Genomic DNA, 22,856 nt, shown 5'->3' on the forward strand with positions numbered 1-22,856 from the left:
ATCCCTTACTTTGAACTCTCAAATAAGTCATAATGCTGATATCTACTTACTATTAATAATTATAGCCTTCACTTACTCTGTTCTAAAAGTATCAATTGGTAATATTGTGACTTATCAAATACCTACTTAGGTATTTTGATGCAGTAATCTTACATTAGGCACTCTTAATATTCACCCATGCTTTAATGAACATCCACTGTAAGAAGGTAAGTACACAGATTCACCGCTTTCAATACAACCTATGGATGCATTGGACCCATCGACCTACGTACTTCTGCTTGTTCCAGACAGTATAAGGTGCTTTCCTCAAACCAATCTCTTGAGTAGTTGCGTTGGAGACAAGTCCTCCAACTCGACACAGGTCTACTCAAGTACTCCCAAAGTAATAGTGTAGCACCATTGCAGTTTGTATGTTTTTCATATTCACTTTGTTATTCGTTCAGGTAGGTTTCTTCATATAATTTCCGATATAAGTACCTAATAAATATGTTGCTATGCGTCTTGTACAGGCACTTTTAACATCTTCCAGGATAGACCCGCATTTTTGGGCATGAATCACATCCAATCTTCTGATATAAACAACTTAACCTCCAATCCGGGTTTATTAGTCTTGGGATGACCCTAATATGAATCAAACGCAGTTCCAATGTCCACAGTCTTATATTCAGGTACACTTGTCACATCCACTTAGTTTATATCTAGCTTAATTAATCACCTAGTACTTATATCTCCCTTAATTACTTTTATATCGTCCCTCTTTTTACTCCCGCGCGCTGTCACACCTCCACTGACGGGTGACAGATGCCAGGTTTTCTGTGTTGCCCACAGTAGGATTGAACATGGGTTGTTTGTTTTGTAGAATTAGGTTTATGACTTTTTGATATTTATTTATTTATGATTTTAAAGATTTGTAAGATAATAATATAGTGGTGATAATTAATTACGTAAACTTAAAACTAAATCTACGAGGGTGCCAAACGCGCCCAGGTCTGCACAACAAATTCAGACGGGTATTGTTTTTAGTTTTTACTACCTACCACCACTTCACCGAAGTTAGTTTAAGAATGTTATAATATTTGGTTTAAAGTGTAAGGCCCCTTATTGAATATTTTGCGACTTTAGAAAGCCCGTAATTTTACTAAAAATCAGTTTCGTTATATCACTCTAAAGGAGACAATAGGTAAATAATAAAAATAAAATATTATTTTGTTATTTAAGTAACTAACGTAGTTAGGTATAAATTATCACAATGGGTCACGGCCAGAATGTAGAGATTGTAATTTGGTAGGTTTTTATAACTCTACATGATTTTGTAAATATTATACTTAAACGTTGCTTGATCATAATTGTTGTATAATCTCGTACAGCACAAGTTGGAGGGAGTACGTACATAGGTACCTACTTGCACGAGTAGTTAAGATAGTCAAGGGCGACAAGTAACAAAGCGGTATCCGTAGAGTGAGCATAATAAATAAATTAATCAGAGACCTCCTTTCGGCACTCGCCTTCACAACTAGATTTTCTGTACATTAACAAAATTTGAGTTAGAATTCTCTATTTAAATTTATAGGCTACTTTTATCCCGGGAAATCAAAGAGCTCCCTCGGGATTTTTAAAAACCTAAATCCACACGGATGAAGTCGCGAGCATCAGCTGATAAATTATTATATTTTCAAACCTATAAAGACCTCTCCAGAACATACTAACTGTACATACGTAACTCTAGCGATCCGCCCCGGCTTCGCACGAGTAGCTTATTACAATTTACGTAGGCATCTAATTTTTTTTTAAATGTAGCCTATGTCACTCAGGAATAATGTAGTTTTCTACTGGTGAAAGAATTTCCTAAATCGGGTCAGTAGTTCTAGAGATTACCCCATAGGCCCCTACAAACTTTACCTCTTGATAATTCTAGTATAGATGTGGATCATGGACCAATTATGACGTAGGTAGCAAGAAAGATGCGCGACACATTGCAACCGCGTCTAGCATGCCCTAAATCATAACGAAACAATATTTACAACACCAATAAATATACAAAAGGTATCAAAACGGGCTTGTTTACTCGACGCATTCTATTACGATAAGACTAAAGTGGAAAATTCAATGTCAATTAAATTGTTAGCGAGCGCTGACGGTCGCATGTGTGTCTCCACGACACAAACACAAACACGTGCGTCGCGGACATGCTGCATGTCGTGGGTCGTGACGTCGCCGGGGTCGCCCCCGCCCTGCGGCCAGGTGTAGTACGAGCTCTCATATCTCGACAACGTTGATATGTTTCGAGTATCGAAAGCTACGTCAAAATTGATTGAGTCTGTTACTAGAAATGAACTCCCACCTTAGAAAATGTATATAAACTTAACTGTGAAAACTTACTGGCTTATGTAATGGCCTCTTGAATTAGCTTTAGTTACATGAATATGCTGTATGTTTTCCTTTTGTAATAAAAAAACTAACCTGCGGATCGATTCCGAAAAACCTTCATCGATCATTATTACAATCGCAATTGTTGTGATTGGCTAAGATTATGCTATTCTTGTTGCAACAATACATGGTAGCCAATAATGAGCGAGAGTGAAACCAATCAGAGCCTCAATAGCTCAACCGGTAAAGGAGTGGACTGAAAACCGAAAGGTCGACGGTTCAAACCCCGTCCGTTGTACTATTGTCGTACCTACTCCTAGCACAAGCTTGACGCTTAGTTGGAGAGGTAAAGGGAATATTAGTCATTTAACATGGCTAATATTCTTTATAAAAATAAAAAAAATCAGAGTTGATTGTGATCGTCACATTGTAGCTGTCATTCTACCGCAATCGAGGCCCCACTGTTTTTATATTTGTTTTCATACTAATATTATAAATGCGAAAGTGTGTCTGTCTGTCTGCTAGCCTTTCACGGCCCATCCGTTCAACCGATTATGACGAAATTTGGTACAGACAGCTTGCATCCGGGGGAAGGACATAGCTGGCTACTTTTTATCCCGGAAAATCAAAGAGTTCCCACGGGATTTTAAAAACCTAAATCCATGCAGACAAAGTCGCGGCCATCATCTAGTACCTATATAATAATTGGTCAATCATTACTATTTTCAGTGGAGTTCGACACACAAACACATACACACACATATTCGCCTTTATAATATTAGTGTGATTATTGTTTTTCGAGTTTCGATGCTCGTATTAATCCACACATTGGTACTGATTCTGAGCACAACCTAATTTTAGAGTATTCGAATCCTCTTCTTACTAATGTAATACGAAAAGGACAGACGCAGTTTGACAGTTTTAAACTTAATTTTTAGATGGTAAATCCCGTGATTTTAGCGCACAGTCGCGAGCCTACTGTTTAAATTTGTAGCGTGCACTAAAATTTAGAGTCTTTAAATGTAAAGTTCATGTTCTGTCCCTTTTTAGCATTGTTAAAAAGAAAAGGATGCAGATACTCTTTTAGTTTAGAGAAAGACAACGGAATCGGTGCCATTCTCGTACTAAGTCTACTGCGAGACGAGGACGGCGCGAGGCGCGGGGCGGCAACGGCGCGCGGGCGCCTTTTGTTTTCACATTACAATCATGATCACACTTCACACTAGTCACACATGGATCGCCAATGATAGGCCGGCTTATCTTCCGATTGCGAATGCAACAACGGCTATTTCAGGCGTTTACCTTTACCGGTGCAGCAACAGTGTATTCTACATGTGGCTTGTGTACCGTACCTACTTAGAAATTTTTAAACACGGAAAATTAGAAAAGAAAATTCCTTTGGCATTTTTTGAGCTCTTCACGACGTAGGTTTTTAGCTTTTAGCTCCATATACCTATTTCTATCGAAGTTCTACCGGATGCGATTGTATTCAAAAGCTATTTCGAATGTTTTTTTTTCATAATCATTTATTTATTTTGCTCAAATATGGTAGGTACATGTATATTATTTACATTACATCTTAAAAATTAGGTAATCAGTCACATATCCTGCCAAGCATGGCGTGTAAAATTAACTGAACCCAGCATCTCATTAATTCTCCTTCTTAAAATATTATTATGTCATGTTTATACAATATTATTTATTTATTAAATTTCGGTACACAAACAGCAAGTTCACAATGCGCTTATTAATATTAAATAAATAACTTAGTCTTTTTCTGTGTGACATGCCACTTAAAGGTACCTATACAGTATACACAGCATTGTAGGGCAATTATAATAATAAGAACATATTATATAAAATTTATTTTATTTAACAGGAAAACTTACAGCTATTATGAAAAATGAATAGGTAAAAACAGAAGAAGATTAAAGCTAATGACAAGTTTTCACAGATAGAATAAACATAAGAATAACAAAAAAACTCGACTGGGGGAAAGAAAATTCAGGGAAAAGTAATAAAAAACGAGATCTGCAATAAATATTTATGCTCAGCAATAAATATTTCCAAAAGTAATTAAATTTTTCAAGTCTTTGGCCAACTGTCAGACATACATAACAAATAGGCTGGATTAAACCTACATTCCGGCATATTTTGCGTAACAAACACTACATTCACTTTTACACCAATCTCAGCATACACTCATGGCTCATAATCTATGACATTTCACATAGTTGGACATTTCTAATCAAACAGGCTTTACATGTACCGCATCCTCGTTGCTCTACCATTGTTTATGTTTCATTGACGCGTCGACATTGAGAGATCAAATAATGATAAAGGTAATGTTTTCCACGATGAATTCTAATTAGGACTGTGAGTTGATACCAGAGACTAGATGCTAATCGGTGCTCTCCCTCTGACAAAGGCGTAGCCCTCGGCTTTGTTACCTACCTATTAATATCTAGATAGTGTACATATTGCTACAATGTCAAGGCAATATCGTTATTTTGCTACCTACTGTATGCGCTTGCGCATTATTTTGTTAATTTATAATTTCCATGTAATTTAATTCAAAAATGATTTTTCATGTTTGTTTTTATTAAATTATTGTCAACTAGATACTAATGCTGACATTTTTTTTTATAAAATACCTGATATAATAATATATTATGGTAAACAAGCATATTTTGGACAGATTAACTACCAATCTGTTTACCATACTGACCTGACCTAATCTTTAAAGAAAATACCACGATATTTTTTTTGAAACTAGTTGAAAATCAGACCGTTATAAAATATAAGTAATCGCACATTAATTGTCCGCACCGGACCAATATTATTTCGCAATCATTTTGTAGTTTGTACTGACCCAAAGATTTAGATTCGCAGTGCGTACTTTGCATTTGTGCTCATCTTACATTGAGAGTAATTTAGCTAAAAATGAGTTTTCTTTTATTCACAGAAGGCGACCAAGGTTCCTGGGAGAGCGGACTTTCGTACGAATGTCGCTCGCTGCTGTTCAAGGCGTTGCACAACTTGATCGAAAGGTACATATTATGCGTTAAACCCTTTTTACCTTCACTCGACAAAAATAATTCGGTAGAAGTTATTTACATAAATCTACAACATCCTGTAAATGTAAAACAAAATATACATAAAAATCTGATCTTAAAATAACACGATTAAGAGTGTAGGTAGAATTTACAATACAAATTTTTAAACCCGTGTAGTTTTAAAGCTAGTTATTTTTAAGGAAATCTTAACAAATGAGAACCAAAATACGTTTGTATCGAGCGAGTGGCGGGGAGACCACGGTTAAGTCATTGCATTTTCAATACTGAAAATACGTCTTTTGCGGATTGTGCCTGTCTTGTGACAATATGCGCTTTCCCTAAGCAAGCTAAAAATCGCATACAAAATGTCGCTATAGAGCAGTCGTCAACATTCAACATGTACCTTTTGCCCTATAGATCTTGCGGTAATGTGCGATCTCCCTAAACAAGCTAAGAATCGCAAACAAAGTGTCGATGTAGAGCAGCAGTCGTATATATCTCGTAACTCGTATCCGAGCCGCCATACCGGTCCGAGGTCTGGTTTTACGCAGGGTGGTACTGACAGTAGTCAAGTGCGAGAATCTTGCCGCTAGTTATGTAATGACTGGTTTTTCCATATAATGCATAGCACTTTCATTAAATAGAACCATTTATAATTTTTATGATAGTGTTTACTTACACTTCAAGGTTTCTAAGTAATTTTAAACGCATATCAAAAATTGCAGAATCGGCAGGATTCGAACCTGCGTCTCTCTATTGTAAATTGTAATATTACTGAATCAAATGTCGTGTCTACCAATATCATAGTTTACCATAATCTGAGAACGGACGACAGAAGTGGTAAGGTTTGAGTTAACTACTAACTAAATAAGTTAAGTAATAACTACAAAACCGCGTACGATTTGAATAGGGTAGGTATATAATAGGCATCAAAAAAATTATCTAAATAAAAAAGTAAAGGTAATAAGATTAATTCATTGTACTACGTTCTATAGGGTGGTTAGAAGAAATCACTCCCAGAACTCTTTATTATTCAAATAAAAAAAAATCTTAATCTAAACTGCATTGGAAAAAACGATTTCATTCATATGATACCCCACTTGATATCTCACTCACTTCGAAAGTTGAAAATACTAATTATAAGTTCATGACCACAATTTAATTTTTTTGTGTGATCTAACCCTAAATTTACGGTTTTCAGATTTTTCCCTAAATGTCAGCTATAATATCTACCTACCTGTCAAATTTCATGATTCTAGGTCAACGGGAAGTACCCTGTAGGTTTCTTCACAGACAGACAGACAGACAGACCGGACAGACAGACAGACAGACAGACAGACAGACAGACAGACAGACAACAAAGTGATCCTAAAAACGATATCGATATAATATGAGCTCTAATGAAGACCTCTTGTATAATTATTATGGCTTTGATACAAAGGGTTACGAATAAATATGTACTAACAACATGCTTAGTTAATTTGTATCTTAAGCGGAAAGTTTTGGACCAATGACTATGGTACACCATATTATGGACACCGTAAAATGATGCAGAAATATGGAACCTTACAAAAATAACTGTACACCAGTTTCAAATGGCACGGAGGGCGATGGAAAGAGCAATGTTAGGGCTGTCCCTCTTAGATATGGTCCCTAATGTGGAGATAAGGGAGACAACGTAGGTGACTGACATCGCTCGAAGAGCTGGGCGGAGCACGTATGGAGGACGGACGCTGTTGCCGAGAGCCCCTGGAATAACAACCATGTACTCCAGTACATGGTTGTTATATATCTGCGTCCACGCAGATTCGTCGGTCAACCACCTGCACTGGTGCGATGATAGCGAAAAGGCAGTGGAAAAGAGGTGGATGCAGATCACCAAGAGCAGAAGTACGCTACGGAAGAGGCCTTTTGAAGTGGACTGCAAAAGGTTGTAGATGAGGATTGATTAGTAAAAAGACATTATCTTTTGAGCTACATAACCTCATGAAGCGACAGCTGGTAATGAGGATCAGGCGACGACGTTTAGTCAGTACTCTTATTATAAATGCGAAAGTGGGTTTGTTGGTTTGTCCTTCAATCACGTCGCAACGGTGCAACGGGTTGACGTGATTTTTTGCGTGGGTATAGATAAAGACCTGGAGAGTGACATAAGCTACTTTTTATGCCGGCAAATCAAAGAGTTCCCACGGGATTTTTAAAAACCTAATTCCACGCGGACGATGTCGCGGGCATCAGCTAGTAGCTAATAAAAACAAAACCAAAGTTAAAAAAAAGTTACAACGTCCCTTCATTACAACGCGTATCGTAAAATTGTCGCGATGGTCGACGCACGCATTGTTTCTTTGACGCGCCGCCGCCGGGTCAACGACTCGTCTGGATTTCGTTCATATCCGACATTCGTCGGCCTCCGTCCTGACGGCCTCACGGCCTGCATCTAAGTAAATACATTTTTAGGGTTCCGTGGTAAAACTAGGAACCCTTATTGTGTCTAGTCCGTCTGTCCATCTGTGTGTTACAACCATTTTAAAAATAAACTATGAGAGCTGCAAAGTTGAAAAGACCTTGGGCAGAAATGTATGGGCCTTGGTCCTCCAATTCCTCATTATCCATCAACAGTGTTCAAACCTATGACATGAAAGCTTTCGGGGTAGGTTTCATCAGGCAGTCGAAATCAAGCGCGAACATGGTGTTTTGGTACTTTTGCAAAACTGAAAACATTAAATGTAATTAGATTAGGTAAAGTTCCTTTAGCTGTTCGCACCAATTGAAAACCTGTAACTGCGCTATACATGAAGAATTTGAAATAAATGCAGGTTAGGCAGGTACCTCCTGGCCTTGAAAATGAGAATCGAAAAATTTTGTTTTACTCCCTCAAGTGACGTATTGCTGAATAGGTATTTTAATTAATAATTGCTAGTTTCTAGACAGTTTAAAAAAACAACCGTTTAAAATAACTGCCGCCAATTTTAACAACTATTAGCATGGCTACGGAACCCCATCGAATGTGTGTTCTGACTTGACCAGTTTTCACCAGCCACTTTACCTGCTACACGGTTCAACGTGAGCCGTATAGTCAATAGTGCATTGTAGCTACTATAGGAAAATGAACTAATAGGTATAATGACCTTGGCGGTCAATGAGTAAAACTAGCGCCCGTACTGCCGCCGCCGACCGTTTCAACAGTTTACACGCGTAATGCGCTCTACTATTTTAATTAAATACCATTTTGCTTCTGCGTTAGTGAAATATTTTTAAAATTAAAATTAAAACAAGCTATTTAATTTTATTTTACTCTTACTTGCTAATTATAATAGACTAGCTTATGCTCGCGACTTTGTCCGCGTGGACTACATAAATTTCAAACCCCCATTTAACACACTTGGGGGTAAAATTTCGAAAAATCCTTTCTTAGTGGATACCAGTGGCGTGCACAGGGTTTGAAGCCAGGGTAGGCACTAGTTAAGTAAGAGCCTGTTTACTGGCAGGTCATTATGAAAAATATGCATTGAGCTATTCAACTGGGGTAAGCAGTGCATTTATGCCTCTATGACCTGCACGCCACTGGTGGATACCTACGTCATAATAGCTATCTGCATGCCAAATTTCAGCTCGATCCGTCCAGTAGTTTGAGCTGTGCGTTGCTAGATCAGTCAGTCAGTCAACTGTTTCCTTTTATATATTTAGATTAATAATTAATAATTAAAAGTTTACATTACATTACAATTTACAACGTGTTATAAGTATGGCGGAGATATATTATCTTGTTAGAATAGCTTAGTATTCAAGTTTGGGGGTTAAGTTACAACGACCTTCGGAAGTGTAACGATCGGCGCGGCAAAGCGAAGCCGGCTGCACGGGTCTGCTGCGACCAGGTGCATTACACACGTTGTGCGATAAACCAACGTTAAACTACCTGTTTAACTGCATATTTTAATCGTAATTACTACTCGCATTAACTTGTAAATATTAGCAGGAACGCCCCGCACACCCGCACAGCGCCCCCCGTCTCATTCCCCGATGGCTATCTCGACCTGTCAATGACTATACACATTTCATATCTTTACTTTCAACCGACTATAGGGAGGTCACAAACTTGGAATTTTTAATTTTATGAAGTTTTTTAGTGGTCTGTGCTGCACTTGGTCTATACGATCATATATATATACCGATTGCAAAATTACTCATTCATAAGCATGGGAATGTTTAAGTATTGGTTGCCCCAACAAAGGCTACACTTATTTATCCAACCAGTCAGACAGTCACAGCAAACAAAGAAATTCGCCACGGCAATAGGTAGGCAATAGGTATAGGTAATTGTTACGAACTTTTTATGCGCACTTGGACAGTACTTTTGCACTGATGATAAAATGCGTATCAGCTATATAGTATTACAGCTACTGATTTTGTTGTTATTCAGTATCATATCAAGTATTTATTTTTCAACTGGCCGTGTGCCCGATGGGATTTCCCATCGGCGACATATTATAAGGAACCATTCTACTTTTCTCAATGTTAGAGTTACTAATGACCTAGCTCCCTTGGCGCAGTGGTAAGCGCTGTGGTCTTATGAGTGACGTCCCGGGTTTGGTTACCGGCAGGTCCAATTTGGAAATTTATATTTTCTAAATTGTCTCTGGTCTGGTCTGGGAAGAGGTTTCGGTCGTGGCTAATTACCTACCGGCAAAATCCGTGCGATTTAGCATTCCGGTACGATACCGCGTAGAAACCGATCAGACGTATGAGTAATGAAACAGACATACCCCTTCCAAGGTAGTCCGCTTCCATCTTAGACTGGTGACTACTTATCACTAGGTGAGATAACCTCCTCTACCCGTACCTTTCTGCGACGAGGAAAACATCGTACTTTAAAAATCATGAACTTAATACTAACTTTCATACCCTATTGTTAACCTCCCAAGGGAGGTTTTCAAGAATTCTTCCTTAGTGCTTATACTCCTGTACAAAATTTCATGCAATATGGTGTTAACTAATGAAATATTTTTTTCTCTTTGCAGATGCCTGTTGTCGCGGGACTTCGTGAGGCTGGGCAAGTGGTTTGTCCAACCGTACGATGGCGACGAAGAGGATGTCGGCAAAAGGTGCATATTTACTACTAGCTTATGCTCGCGACTTCGTCCGCGGGGACTACACTAATTTCGAACCCCTATAGTGACCCCCTTAGGGGTTGAATTTTCGAAAATCCTTTCATAGCGGATGTCTACGTCATAATAGCTATCTGCATGCCAAATTACAGCCCGATCCATCCAGTAGTATGATCAGTCAGTCCAGTCACCTTTCCCTTTTATATACCTACATATATATAGATTTATTTCAAGTACCAAAACTAGAGTAGAAAGATCAAAGAGTGAAACCATTGTAAAGTGAGACCCAAATAAACATTTTTCCTTTGCACTTACTTAGTTAAAGAAGAGCAGAAAATAAGTAAGAATTTAGCCAACTTCACATAACGGTCAAAAGTTGTAAAGGCATTGTAGCTATATCTGTTACATCTGTAAATTTTGGGATGAATCACATATTATCGGAAGTTACTATTTGATCCTGTTCTTCAATAGCAAGGTTCAAATATGCCTTTGTGGTAAAACACGAAGGTCACTTCCAAGAACAAAATGAGGATCTCTGTGTTGAACCCGTTAAGACATCAGGGTGTGACTTCGTTCCTCTTCAAACATTTAATTTACTACATAAAAATTAATTTCTGACAAAAAAATTACTAAATATTATTAGTTCATGTATTCCTCCAGTCACAATCATTGTTTTAGTTTAATTAGATAGTATTCGTGCTGTTTTTAATTTACAGTGCAAGAGATTGATCTGTACTCTAGTCTATAGTAATTGCAATAGATCTGCGTTGCTACTTCTGTATTTGGCAAAGTAACACGCACGCTACGTATAAACGTAAAACGTAGCATCTATACTCTTAACGCTGCGTCTCGCGTACGCATCGATCAGGGGCAATTTATTCGCAACCTTAAATTGTGTATTTAGCCTTTTTAGAAGTACAGTACCAAAATGGTCCTTCGAGCCGGATCATATTGTTGATATATTTGTTTGTGTTTCCAGTCCTTGGCACCTGTCGTTCTCGTTCGCGTTCTTCCTGCACGGCGAGAGCACGGTGTGCGCGTCGGTGGACGTGCGCCAGCACCCGCCCGTGCGCACGCTCACGCCCAAGCGCCTCGCGCGCATCAACGAGCCCAGCGCCGACCGCCAGGGGGACAACAGAGGTGCGTCTCGCGTTATCTCACGCCGAGAGCACGTCGTTGTACGTCGCTCACAAGACTATGTCCAGTGAATATATAAGCAGTGGACGTTTATCGGTTTATGACGACGAAATAATAATTGTGCACGAGAAGCACCCCAAGAAGATTCACTCTATGCTTGAATTAAGACAGACCCAAACTAGATACACTTGCTCCTCACTGAACTCACATGGCTGAATTAACACTAACCAGACTGGAAAGCTGAGCTTATAGTTGTGTGAAAATTCAGCTCTGTATATTAGATAACTATAATTGAGCAAATTCTAAAGACCGTTCGTCAGAGCAACAGTGCGATATTGATGTATGCCACAGGGCCTTGAATAATTTAAAATGTAGCAAGAATCGCCGGCAGATTCGTACTGTTATATTCTAATGCATGATGTCTGGACGTAAAATATACCGTCCCGTGCTGCTCAAGGCTGCAAATTATGTTTCAATGTGTAGCATGCCACATTGTCGCATGGTATTGCGCTGACGTGAAACAATCTTAAGAATTTGCAAATCTTCTTTCTTCTAAAAATGAATCGCTGAATGTGTTGCTGATCGCGAATCTCGAGAACAGCTGAACCGATTTCGCTGAAGTACGGGGATGGTTCTTACGGAGAGAAAAATTTAAAAAAATCCTGAAAAAGAATCGACTGTTAGTACAGTATCGGTACGAAGTTCGCCGGGGCAGCTAGTGTATTATATTAAACATTCGTTTGTAAATTCCAGTGATCCTGGCGCCCTTCGGCCTGGAGGGTCGCGTGACGGGGCGCGAGTGGAGCGACAGCGACGCGCCCACCGCGCGCCTGCTGGACGCCTGGCGACACCTGTACCCGCTGGAGCAGGGCTGTGGGGCCGTTGAGGTAATTTACCACATTGTTTTATCCTTCGATGGAAAGTGGCACAGGACCGTAAGCACTGGCGAGAGTTGGAGGAGCCTCCAACTCTCGCTTCCTTTGCCGCGAGATACTCTAGTGTTGAGAGATGTTTTATGATGCAAAATGATTTAGTAAAACAATGGTACTGATTCTGAGCACAACCTAATTTTAGAGTATTCGCATCCTCTTCTTACTAATGTAATATGAAAAGGACAGACGCAGTTTGACAGTTTTAAATTTAATTTTTAGATGGTAAAACCTGTGATTTTAGCGCACAGTCGCGAGCCTACTGTTTAAATTTTGAGCGTGCACTAAAATTTAGAGTCTTTAAATGTAAAGTTCGTGTTCTGTCCCTTTTTAGCATTGTTAAAATGAAAAGGATGCAGATACTCTAAATTTAGTTTAGAAAAAGACAACGGAATCGGGGCCACTGTGTACAATAAAGGTTATTTATTATTTTACTTATACCAGGTGGAGTGCGGCGGAGTACGCATGCGGTACCCCGTGCCGTACGTTCTACTGACGGAGATGGAGGCGCCGCGCGCCGCACCGCCCGCCGCCGCGCACGTTGCCGCGCGCACGCTCTCCGCGCTCTGCACGCCGCAGCCGCACCAGGTACACTCATCATCATCATCTTCATCGTCATCATCATCAGTATTATTACTAGCCAGGTTTGTTGTAAGGGCTTCCACACGTCACCGACTTGCGCCGCTGAATGAACTTTTTCAAACAATGTGCCTCAGCTAATGCACATAATTATAGTACTCACCATTTTAACTAACTCTTAGAAAAGAAATTCTAAATATTATTACAAATAATTGATATTTCGCGTGATTCAACTGAGCCACACCCTCAATATTCAAATTCATAGTTAGATACAGGAAGTGGGAAACAGAACTCCTTTTAATTCATAGGGAGTTTTGAGTATACTTCCAATATTAAACAGAAAACAACTTATTATTGAAATATTTAAGACATTATTTCAACATAATTTGTTTTCGACAAACTAAACTATTTCATATAGTTAACGTTTGATTTGCTATTCAATCAATCAACCTGTTTATGTTTGGTTTGGTTTAGAGATTGTGTACTAGAGAATCGGCCCCACTGTTGCACCAAATAAAATATAGTTTTAGTAATGTATGTATATATATATAGTATAGTATAAATATAGTATAGTATGTAATATAATATAGTATGAATGAGGTCGATGAACTTTGTCAGCCCTAGCACAGACTACGGTCTATTTGGGCTGCAAACTGCCAACACCAGTCTCGGCTTTTTATCTAGTGCTTTGGTCTAAAAGTGTGGTGTAAATTATTCACTTTTTTTTGTCTAAATAAAAATAAAATAAAATAAATAAAATAAAATAAAATGTTTACTACTGGACGTAGGCCTTCCCGCTACCTTCTTAAGGTCATTCCAGGTCCAGCGGGTTGGAGGTGAGGTTGACAGGTGGTGCAAATATGTAGTGGTGTAAATCGAATCTTTGAAAAGAGCAACCATCGAGTTTCGTGGTGGTTCTAGTAGGAAAGACATTCCGAACCATTGGTAGAGCATTTGCCGAGTTAAAAGTACTTGTGAAAGTTTATTTAAATAAAAACTACTTTCTATTACTGTAAAAATTGTACCTGTATATCTAAATATATAAAAGGAAAAGGTCACTGACTGACTGACAAACTGACTGGCTGACTGACTGACTGACAGACTGTTCTATCAACGCACAGCTCAAACTGCTGGACGGATCGGGCTGAAATTTGGCATGCATATAGCTATTATGACGTAGATATCCGCTAAGAAAGGATTTTAGAAAATTCAATCCCTAGGAGGGTGAAATACGGGTTCGAAATTTGTGTAGTCCACGCGGACAAAGTCACGAGCTTAAGCTAGTATATTATAAAAGGCCCTTAACGTCCACAGCCAGCGGAACTCTGTTACTCGGAGCCCGCGGGTGACGTCAACGAGGACTTCGCCGATCCCACCAGGAAGACCCCGTGTACCTGCGCCAAGTGAGTACCGCCACATACAATATATACGTGTTACATATAGTGCTGTAGACGTAGACTCCTTCATGCTGTCTTGTTGAGAAATATGCATTTCTAACGGATAAACTAATCAGTGGTATTTTTGTCATTTTTCATCACAACTTCATTAGTCAAAAACTAAGCGGCTTAAAAGTGTATGAAAATCTATTTTATAACCTGCAAATGAAGCCTATCTTGTTAATCATCTAGTAAATAAATAAATAAATAAATAATCGATTCCTTTAATTTTGGTCCCCTTTTGCTATTGTATTAGTAGATACCAAAATAAGCAAATGAAACATACAGACAGACCATAAAAATGTCATTTGTATTATTTTTAACGAAAAACTATAATAGTAACCCCACTTTAAATTTTCGATTCCTCCAATTTTGGTCCCCTTTTGCTATCGTATTAGTAGATACCGAAATAAGCAAATGAAACGTACAGACAGACCATAAAAATGTCATTTGTATTATTTTTAACGAAAAACGATAATATTCTCATAAGAAAAGATCAATGACAATTTTCCTATGTAATTTATAGATTTTCCCAATACAGACCCAGATGAATAATATCTCTATGTATAAAAATGAATCGCTAAATGTGTTGCTGATCGCAAATCTCGAGAACAGCTGATCCGATTTCGCTAATTCTTTTTTTATAATATTCCTTGACGTATGAGTATGGTTCTTACGAAGAAAAAAGTTAAAAAAAATGTAAGTATTGAAAAAATAAAAAATAAAGAATCGACTGTTAGGCGGTACGAAGTTTGCCGGGTCAGCTAGTACTGTATAAAAAAAAAAAACATATCGATTACTGTTTTTGCTTTCGAGTGCACATGCACTAAATAAATATTTTGTCTCTTCTAAACCCTCCAAACTAGTCAAAAACTTACATTTTGACATTTGGATCTAGAATGCGTATTTCTCTGCTCGAAAGCAAATAATAGTTTTATAATATGTATGCAGTAGTCAGATGCAATATAAGCAATGGATATACGAAGATTGTGTGTTGCATTTATTTATATGTACTGTATATGAAAAACTATAAACTATGTATTAATTATGTTATGCAGTGTATGACACTTTAGCACATTCTAAGAATGTGATCAAATTGATTATGTTATGTAGCTAAAAGTGATTATATATGGGTGTAGATTTGTAGATAATATATTCTAGGTAGATGTTATGTATGTGAATGTTTTCTGAACGAATGAATGTAGTTTTTTTTTAATATTTTTAGTTATAATCTTATCTGTAGAGGGTCGTATGCTTTTATAATGGATATATCTTTGAGGAGATATGCTCATTTGTTTATTTATTTATAATTTAGCATTAGCAAGACTTGGATGTTGATTTATTTAATTTGGTTTGTACCAAATCACTTTGTGTTCTAATACGAAGTGAAAGAAACCGATTACGATAGATAGAGAATAGTCGCTTGCTGTTTCTTTTCGGTAGGAATAGCATACCGAACCAGAGGTAGATTCACTCGACGACTCAAGGGCACTTGTAAAAGTTTATTTGAATTTTTAAAAAACCCCGGCTCAGTTTGTTGTGGGCTCTTCTCAGACCTGGGCGCGTTTGGAACCCTCTTAGCCTTAGTTTTAAGTTCGCGTAAAAATTATCACCACTATCACTAATTATCACCACTAATATCATCCTACAAATCCAATAACCGACCATCAAAAAGTGTAATTTATTACCTATTTTGGATAGAATATTTGACTTTGACTTTAAAAACCTTTCTATTACTGCTGTCGCTCTCAAGTTATTCTGTCGCTCATTTGTAGCTTTGGATGCGTCGTCGCTGACCACCAAATTAAGTCATAATCAATTGCTAACTTGTCATGAAAGAATAATGACGATGGTCCTTCGAACCGGATATTTCTCAAAAATCTAAAATTCTGAATATTTCAATATCCAAGTCTGAACTTCCCGATGCGCGCTTCTGTCACATTCGATGCGTTTGGAAACTGCTACGAGACATACTACGTTATACGTTGTACGTAGTATGTACGGCGTTTTTGGCTGTGCTTCTAGTAGTATAGGATGGGTCGTAATAACTGCTGTCTAAATATGTATTGCATATTGTTATATTATGTGAGTAAGTGTGATTCATGCTGTGACTTGTATAATTAAAGTAAATTTTTAACATTTTGCATGAGATTTTTCACATTGGAATTGTTAATTGGAATAATTATTTTATCACAATTGATTTACACGAAAAACAGATTTGATATTTACACTTTGCGATTGTTTTATGATGCGCCGCCATGATAGTAAAAAAAAAACTCAAAGTTGGTTGGAGTCAGTAAAAGACTACGCAAAAAACGGTTTAAAAAAAAAGTATGTAACAACAAAAAATTCGTAACAAGGTTCTTGTAAGCAATAGGTATAAAAATATACACACAACAACGACGAAAAGTATTTTTCTAAATCTAAATATATAAAAGGAAAAGGTGACTGACTGACTGACTGACTGACTGACTGACTGACTGACTGATCTATCAACGCACAGCTCAAACTACTGGACGGATCGGGCTGAAATTTGGCATGCAGATAGCTATTATGACGTAGGCATCCATTAAGAAAGGATTTTTGAAAATTCAACTCCTAAAGGGGGGAAATAGGGATTTGAAATTTTGTAGTCCACGCGGACGAAGTCGCGAGCATAAGGTAGTATGAGTATAAATTAATGATGTAGGTAAAAATTGTAGGGAAGTCAAAGCATAAATTGCGCTCGCGCGGATAGAGTAGTGCCGCCTGTAGCCGGTAGCGGTAGAGGTAGCGCGGTGTGACAGAGGCAGGGTCGAGCGAGGTCGCGGGGCACGCACTAGCCTTGTGTTGTGCAGGTGCCGCCGCCGCCGCGTCGCGCGCCCCCCGCCCTTCCACCGCCGCGCCAGGCCGCCGCGCCGCCGCGCCTTCCACGACTCGCGACCTCTGTGAGTACCCCACCCCTACCCCTCGCACTACCGCACTGGTCGACTGTGGGCACCTCACCGCCACAGATGTGATACCATCCCATAGTCTCTGCGCTAACTCATTGCCTATGTTGTCTTCTTAGTCGTGGCTGATGGGGTGATTGGTACATGATGTTAGTTGCTCCCTATCGGTTCTGGATCGCGCGCCTACAGTGCGTTGCCTCTCCGTTAACTTGTACTTGATGCCAAACAACCGTCACATCTCCCATATTATATATTTCGGAGCGTGGAAATGAATCCACGCAAGATGAGCGTAGCCGATTGAAGTTCGTGAGTTTCTTACGCCTGATTTGTAAGTATATATAACCTTTGGGACATTACCCGATTGTCAGTACCAGAATAGTGATACTCTATTGTCATTTCTCTCTGCAATACTGATGTTATTGGACCTTCGTTAAATAAATACACGATGTATGATGGTATATTCAAATTTACGTTCTATCATCCTGACTCCAATTTGGAAAGGTTTGTATTTAAAACAAATTTGATAAGTCTCCACTCCAGAAAATTCAGATCATCTTCTAACCTACATAAATAAAAAGGGCTGCGCAACTACAAATGTGAGAATGTAAGTATCTTAGTTATGAAACCATTCAAAACATTTCACGGAACTACTAATGACATACATCCTTATACACACAAATAATGCAATGCTGTGTTCTTGCATGCTACATAGCTTGCATGTTATATGTTATTTCATAGGAAATTAATGCATGTTTAATTAACTGTTATGTATGAACAATTTGCATGCTTTTTGTGTCTACATGCATGTTCATCTATATACTTGAAAAATACCTGGCAATGCATGACGGGATTTCTAATACTACTCTGAAGGAAATGTAAATAACTTTATAATTTGACGTAAGATTTCTTACACCTTTATTACCTGATATCTCCCGAAGTCATCATGATTCAAACAAACATCCGCAGATAAACTTTTAGCTTTTAAAAATAAGGAAGGTCTGGCACGCGCTGGCTCTTAGGCCATTCCACAATTGCATTGTACTTTGAGATCTTTTCGAGGTCTTTTAATACTGTTTTGACTTTTTTTTAATTTAAAATCACTGTTTATTTATTTTGAAGTTGAAATCGTTTTATGTAAATTATGAAATGACTAATTGTCATTGTAAAAATTTGATGTTATTCATAAATTACAACTTAAAAAAAAGATTCCGACGAATTGAGAACCTCCTCCTTTTTTTGAAGTCGGTTAAAAATGTATTTAACTATAAAATATGTAAATTGTACAAATTAAACAACCACTAGAACTTACAAACAAAGGTATGTTTGCTTTAGGGAGAGAAAAAAATAGAGAATACAAATGTAGGCAGACGACTTTATAATATTGTTAATTTCCTTGAATTTTATAGCTTCATTTGTAAATATTTTGCAAATAAATCTTAGATGTTTGAAGTGGTCACGGTAATCTCATACACCTGCATCATAAGCATAACATCTACCTTTCATCGAAATCTTTAACTTGCTTGATCTTCATTTCATGTTACATTTTATCTCAATGAAATGTAAAAAATACCCCCATACACTTTTGGTAAAGGACATAGCTATAGTGACCTAAGAATTATAGCTTCGTTGAATTTGTTATTCTGAGGTTGTAGGTGTTCTGTAGAGTTCAATTTCTACTTGATGGAAGGTCATGAAGTGAACTGAAACACCATGTAGCTTAGGCCTAGATCTATAGAGCAAACTTTGACACTCAGGGAGATCTATAGAGTGTACTCTGACTTTGCTTAAACTTAAGACAGAGGTAAAACGAGACAGAGCTATTATCTCTCACATAAATCTGTCTTGTTTTAACTCAATCTTAAGTCTGAGCAAAGTCAAAGTGCACTCTATAGAACTCAGCCTCAGACTAAGACACTGTTAAAATGAGACGGCTATATCGTTGGTATAAATCTATCCCATTTTAACTGAAGCTTGTCTGTCTGAGGAAAGTCATAGTATGCTCTATAGATCTCAGCCTGAGCGTGCAACCTCAGTTTGGCAGATTTGGTTGTAGCTGTGAGTGTACCGAAAAGCGTCAACGCATTAGTGTGCGTAACGTAACTGAGTGCCAGCACACTATAACAATGTGTGCATTCACACAAATGTAGCGAAATAGTCTTCATGAAATGCAACACCTGTAGTCGTTATTAGCTGGTGGTAACGGTGGTGTGTTTCCCAGGGGCGGCGGCTGCACAGGCGGCGGCGCAGGCGCGTGCTCGCCGGGCAGCTGCGGCGCCGCGTCCCCCGCGGGCGTGACTTCGCCGCACCACTCGCACGCGGCGCTCTCTGCTCTCACCGCACACCAGGTAAAATATGTTATAGGGTTTTTTTTTATTTACGCATAGTACGCAACAGATCGAGGTGGGGACGCCCCGCACACGCCCGAGACGTGCGGGTATGCAGGACGTGCCCCGCCATGTCGACCTGTCGCGAACTAAGTGTATACCTGGGTGTTGAAAATAAAAACAAGCCGGTGCGGGATAGCGCGGATGACATGCGGAAGTGCGGGGCGTCTCCACCCCGTTTGTCATCTTGACCTGTCGCGTATTATACGTAAAAAATATGGTCCTTTTTGATAGTATTTTTATGTAATACTAGTTGACGCCCGCGACTTCGTCCGCGTGGACTTAGGGTTTTGAAAATTCCATGGGAACTCTGTGATTTTCCGGAATCAAAAGTAGTCTATGTCCTTCCACGGGATGCAAGGTAGTTTTGTAGCAAATTTCGTTAAAATCGGTTAACAGACACACTTTCGCATTTACAATATGGGTAGTGATGGATTACACTGAATGATTGATAAAGTAAATGAATCGCCTGCAGGTGGGGGGCGTGCCCACGACGCTGCACACGCCGGCGCCCACGCCCGACCCGCTGGCGCCGCCCACGCCCGCGCCGCCCTCCGCGCCGCCGCACAAGAACTATGCGCAGGTACGTGCCACGAATTGGCGTATTTTTATCGTGGATGATATTTTGGAATAAAAGCTTCTTTATTTATTTATTTATTTTATTTTATTTTATTGTTTTGCCAACAGATAGTACACATATTATAAAATAACAATTACAATTCACAGAGAAAAAATTTAGAGTGTACACCCAATTACTGGCAAACCGGCATGCATTTTAAAAATTTGCAAGTGCGGGATTACCAGTTAACTTAAAGCTAAAAATACAAATATGAAAAAATAAAAAATAAAAGCACTGCAATTTACAATAGTACTAAATATTGAATACTAAATATTACGTAAAACAAGAAAAATAAGAAAAATTACGAAGAAACATACGAGTTTATAATGCTGCATCAATATACTGATGCAGCATTTTTTTGTACTGCTGCAAGGAGAGTGAATGAGGATCTATTATCATATTTTTCGCAGTTTTAAAAAGATTATTATGTTCGCGACATATTCTAATCAATACATTGTTTTCTCCTAAGTTTGTTCTGCATCCCCTTATAATATAAGGCTTGTACGTAGAAAATCGCGCGCGCGCTTTAGACGCGTTGAACGTTTTTGGGATAGGAATAAATTTCAAGTTGCTCTCTGACATGCTTATTTTAATACCTTTTAAAATTTGTTCCTTAACGCAACCGAATAAGGCTCAATTTAGTGAAGTGTGCTTTCGGTAGTCGGAGTACATCCTAACAGCTCTTAATTTTTTTATACATAGTTTAAAGTTTTCACTTCTATTGGTAGTCCCCACTGACTGCCCAATTTTTATTTTATCTATTAATATTCAGTATCTAACAAACTATGAAAGATATTTACTATTTTTAAAATAATAATTCCTGTACGCTTACATCTAAACTAATATACAATTAGTGTGAATTAAGTCTGGTTTTGTATATTAAGCTTTAGATAAGTTTATTGCAATAAAAAAACTTTGTTAACTATTCTTTGTTTGGATTGCAACAGGGCGAGTCCCCGGGCGGCGCAGGCGGCGCGACGGGCACGGGGTCCCCGGCGGGCGCGGGGGGCGGCGGGGCGGGCGCCGCGCCCCCCGTGCCGCCCGCCCCCGAGCTGTTGCGGCGGCCCGCACTGCCCGCGCCCGAGAAGCGCCTCGACCCGCTCGAGGACGAGCACTCGCTGCACATGCTGTACGACTACACCTCCGTGCACGCGTGGTGAGTCACACACACGCGATATTCAGTCCATACAAAATGACTTCTCACGCGCCATTTTAACTCTATGGGTCAACTGTCATGTCAAAAGTACACTGTTCACCTTTGAAATAAGGACTAAAATTGTACATTGACATGACAATCTAAATATATAAAATGAAAAGCTGACCGACTGACTGACTTACTGATTGATTGATCTATCAACGCACCGCTTAAACCACTGGACGGAACGGGCTGAAATTTTGCATGCAGATAGCTATTATGACATAGGCATCTGCTAAGAAAGGATTTTTAAAAATTCAACCCTCTGGGGGTAAAATAGGGGTTCGAAATTTGTGTAGTCTATGCGGACGAAGTCGCAGGAATAAGCTAGTTGATACATAAAGTCAAAATGACGCGTGAGAAGTCATTTTGTACGCATAATACACAATATATCCGTACTGTATGCACTTAGGGCCCTTTCACAATAGTTATACCGGCTTCCCACGGTGGGTGATATTGTGGAAGGAAGCGGACCAGCCCGCACCGTGGGACGAGTATCATTCGTGTGGTATAAGTCACGCAAAATGCTATTGCGCTGGAACCTTGTCTCATTAACATCGAAATGACGTCATTTTGACGTCAGCTGAAATATACGAAACTTCAGTTTAGTGCTGACGTCACTAAACTGACGGCCACGCGCATTAGGAATTTTCGGGACTTAAAGCGCAAACAAGTCGTCGTAGTCCGAGCCTACGAGCGTGGCTGGCCTTGGTCGTCGGCCGTGTGTGATAATCCGTAGGATCACGCACCGCGAGAAGTCATATTATGAAATTTTTTCAGAAATTTTTATAATCTAATTTTTGTGTCTGGAAATAATCTTTATCAATGTTCAACGCTAACACGTGGCAACCAGGTATTGTAAAGTTACTATTATTGTTTTAAGACACTTGAATTATTTTCTAAAAGTTTTTCTTTTCATTTGCTTATCTCGATATGATAGTTCTTATTTTTTCCATATATTTAACAGCGAGTAGTGTACACGGCCACATTGATTGTAAGTTTTCTTCAATGGGGATCTACTGACTCGCGATATTAAAAGTTCAAACCAATGCCTCACCCATAACAACGTCGATTTAGCTTGCGATCGCTTGTCTTCAGTATTGGTTACATTTTTTGCTA

The 22,856-nt window shown here is 38.9% G+C and overlaps 1 protein-coding gene across 1 annotated transcript in view; it reads left to right on the forward strand.

Annotated features, from left to right (window-relative positions):
• The window catches only part of skd (mediator complex subunit skuld), a 142,396-nt gene that overhangs the window by 94,875 nt on the left and 24,665 nt on the right, over positions 1 to 22,856 (forward strand). Inside the window, exons 3-12 of the mRNA XM_069509737.1 lie at positions 5,333 to 5,417; positions 10,442 to 10,525; positions 11,508 to 11,668; positions 12,419 to 12,552; positions 13,039 to 13,182; positions 14,488 to 14,576; positions 17,447 to 17,536; positions 19,758 to 19,884; positions 20,399 to 20,506; positions 21,490 to 21,698. Of these exons, the coding sequence (XP_069365838.1) occupies positions 5,333 to 5,417; positions 10,442 to 10,525; positions 11,508 to 11,668; positions 12,419 to 12,552; positions 13,039 to 13,182; positions 14,488 to 14,576; positions 17,447 to 17,536; positions 19,758 to 19,884; positions 20,399 to 20,506; positions 21,490 to 21,698 (1,231 nt within the window). The remainder of the gene's footprint in view (positions 1 to 5,332; positions 5,418 to 10,441; positions 10,526 to 11,507; positions 11,669 to 12,418; positions 12,553 to 13,038; positions 13,183 to 14,487; positions 14,577 to 17,446; positions 17,537 to 19,757; positions 19,885 to 20,398; positions 20,507 to 21,489; positions 21,699 to 22,856) is intronic.

The sequence above is a fragment of the Maniola hyperantus genome, chromosome 3 (genome assembly GCF_902806685.2).
Source record: "Maniola hyperantus chromosome 3, iAphHyp1.2, whole genome shotgun sequence".
NCBI lineage: Eukaryota > Metazoa > Arthropoda > Insecta > Lepidoptera > Nymphalidae > Maniola > Maniola hyperantus.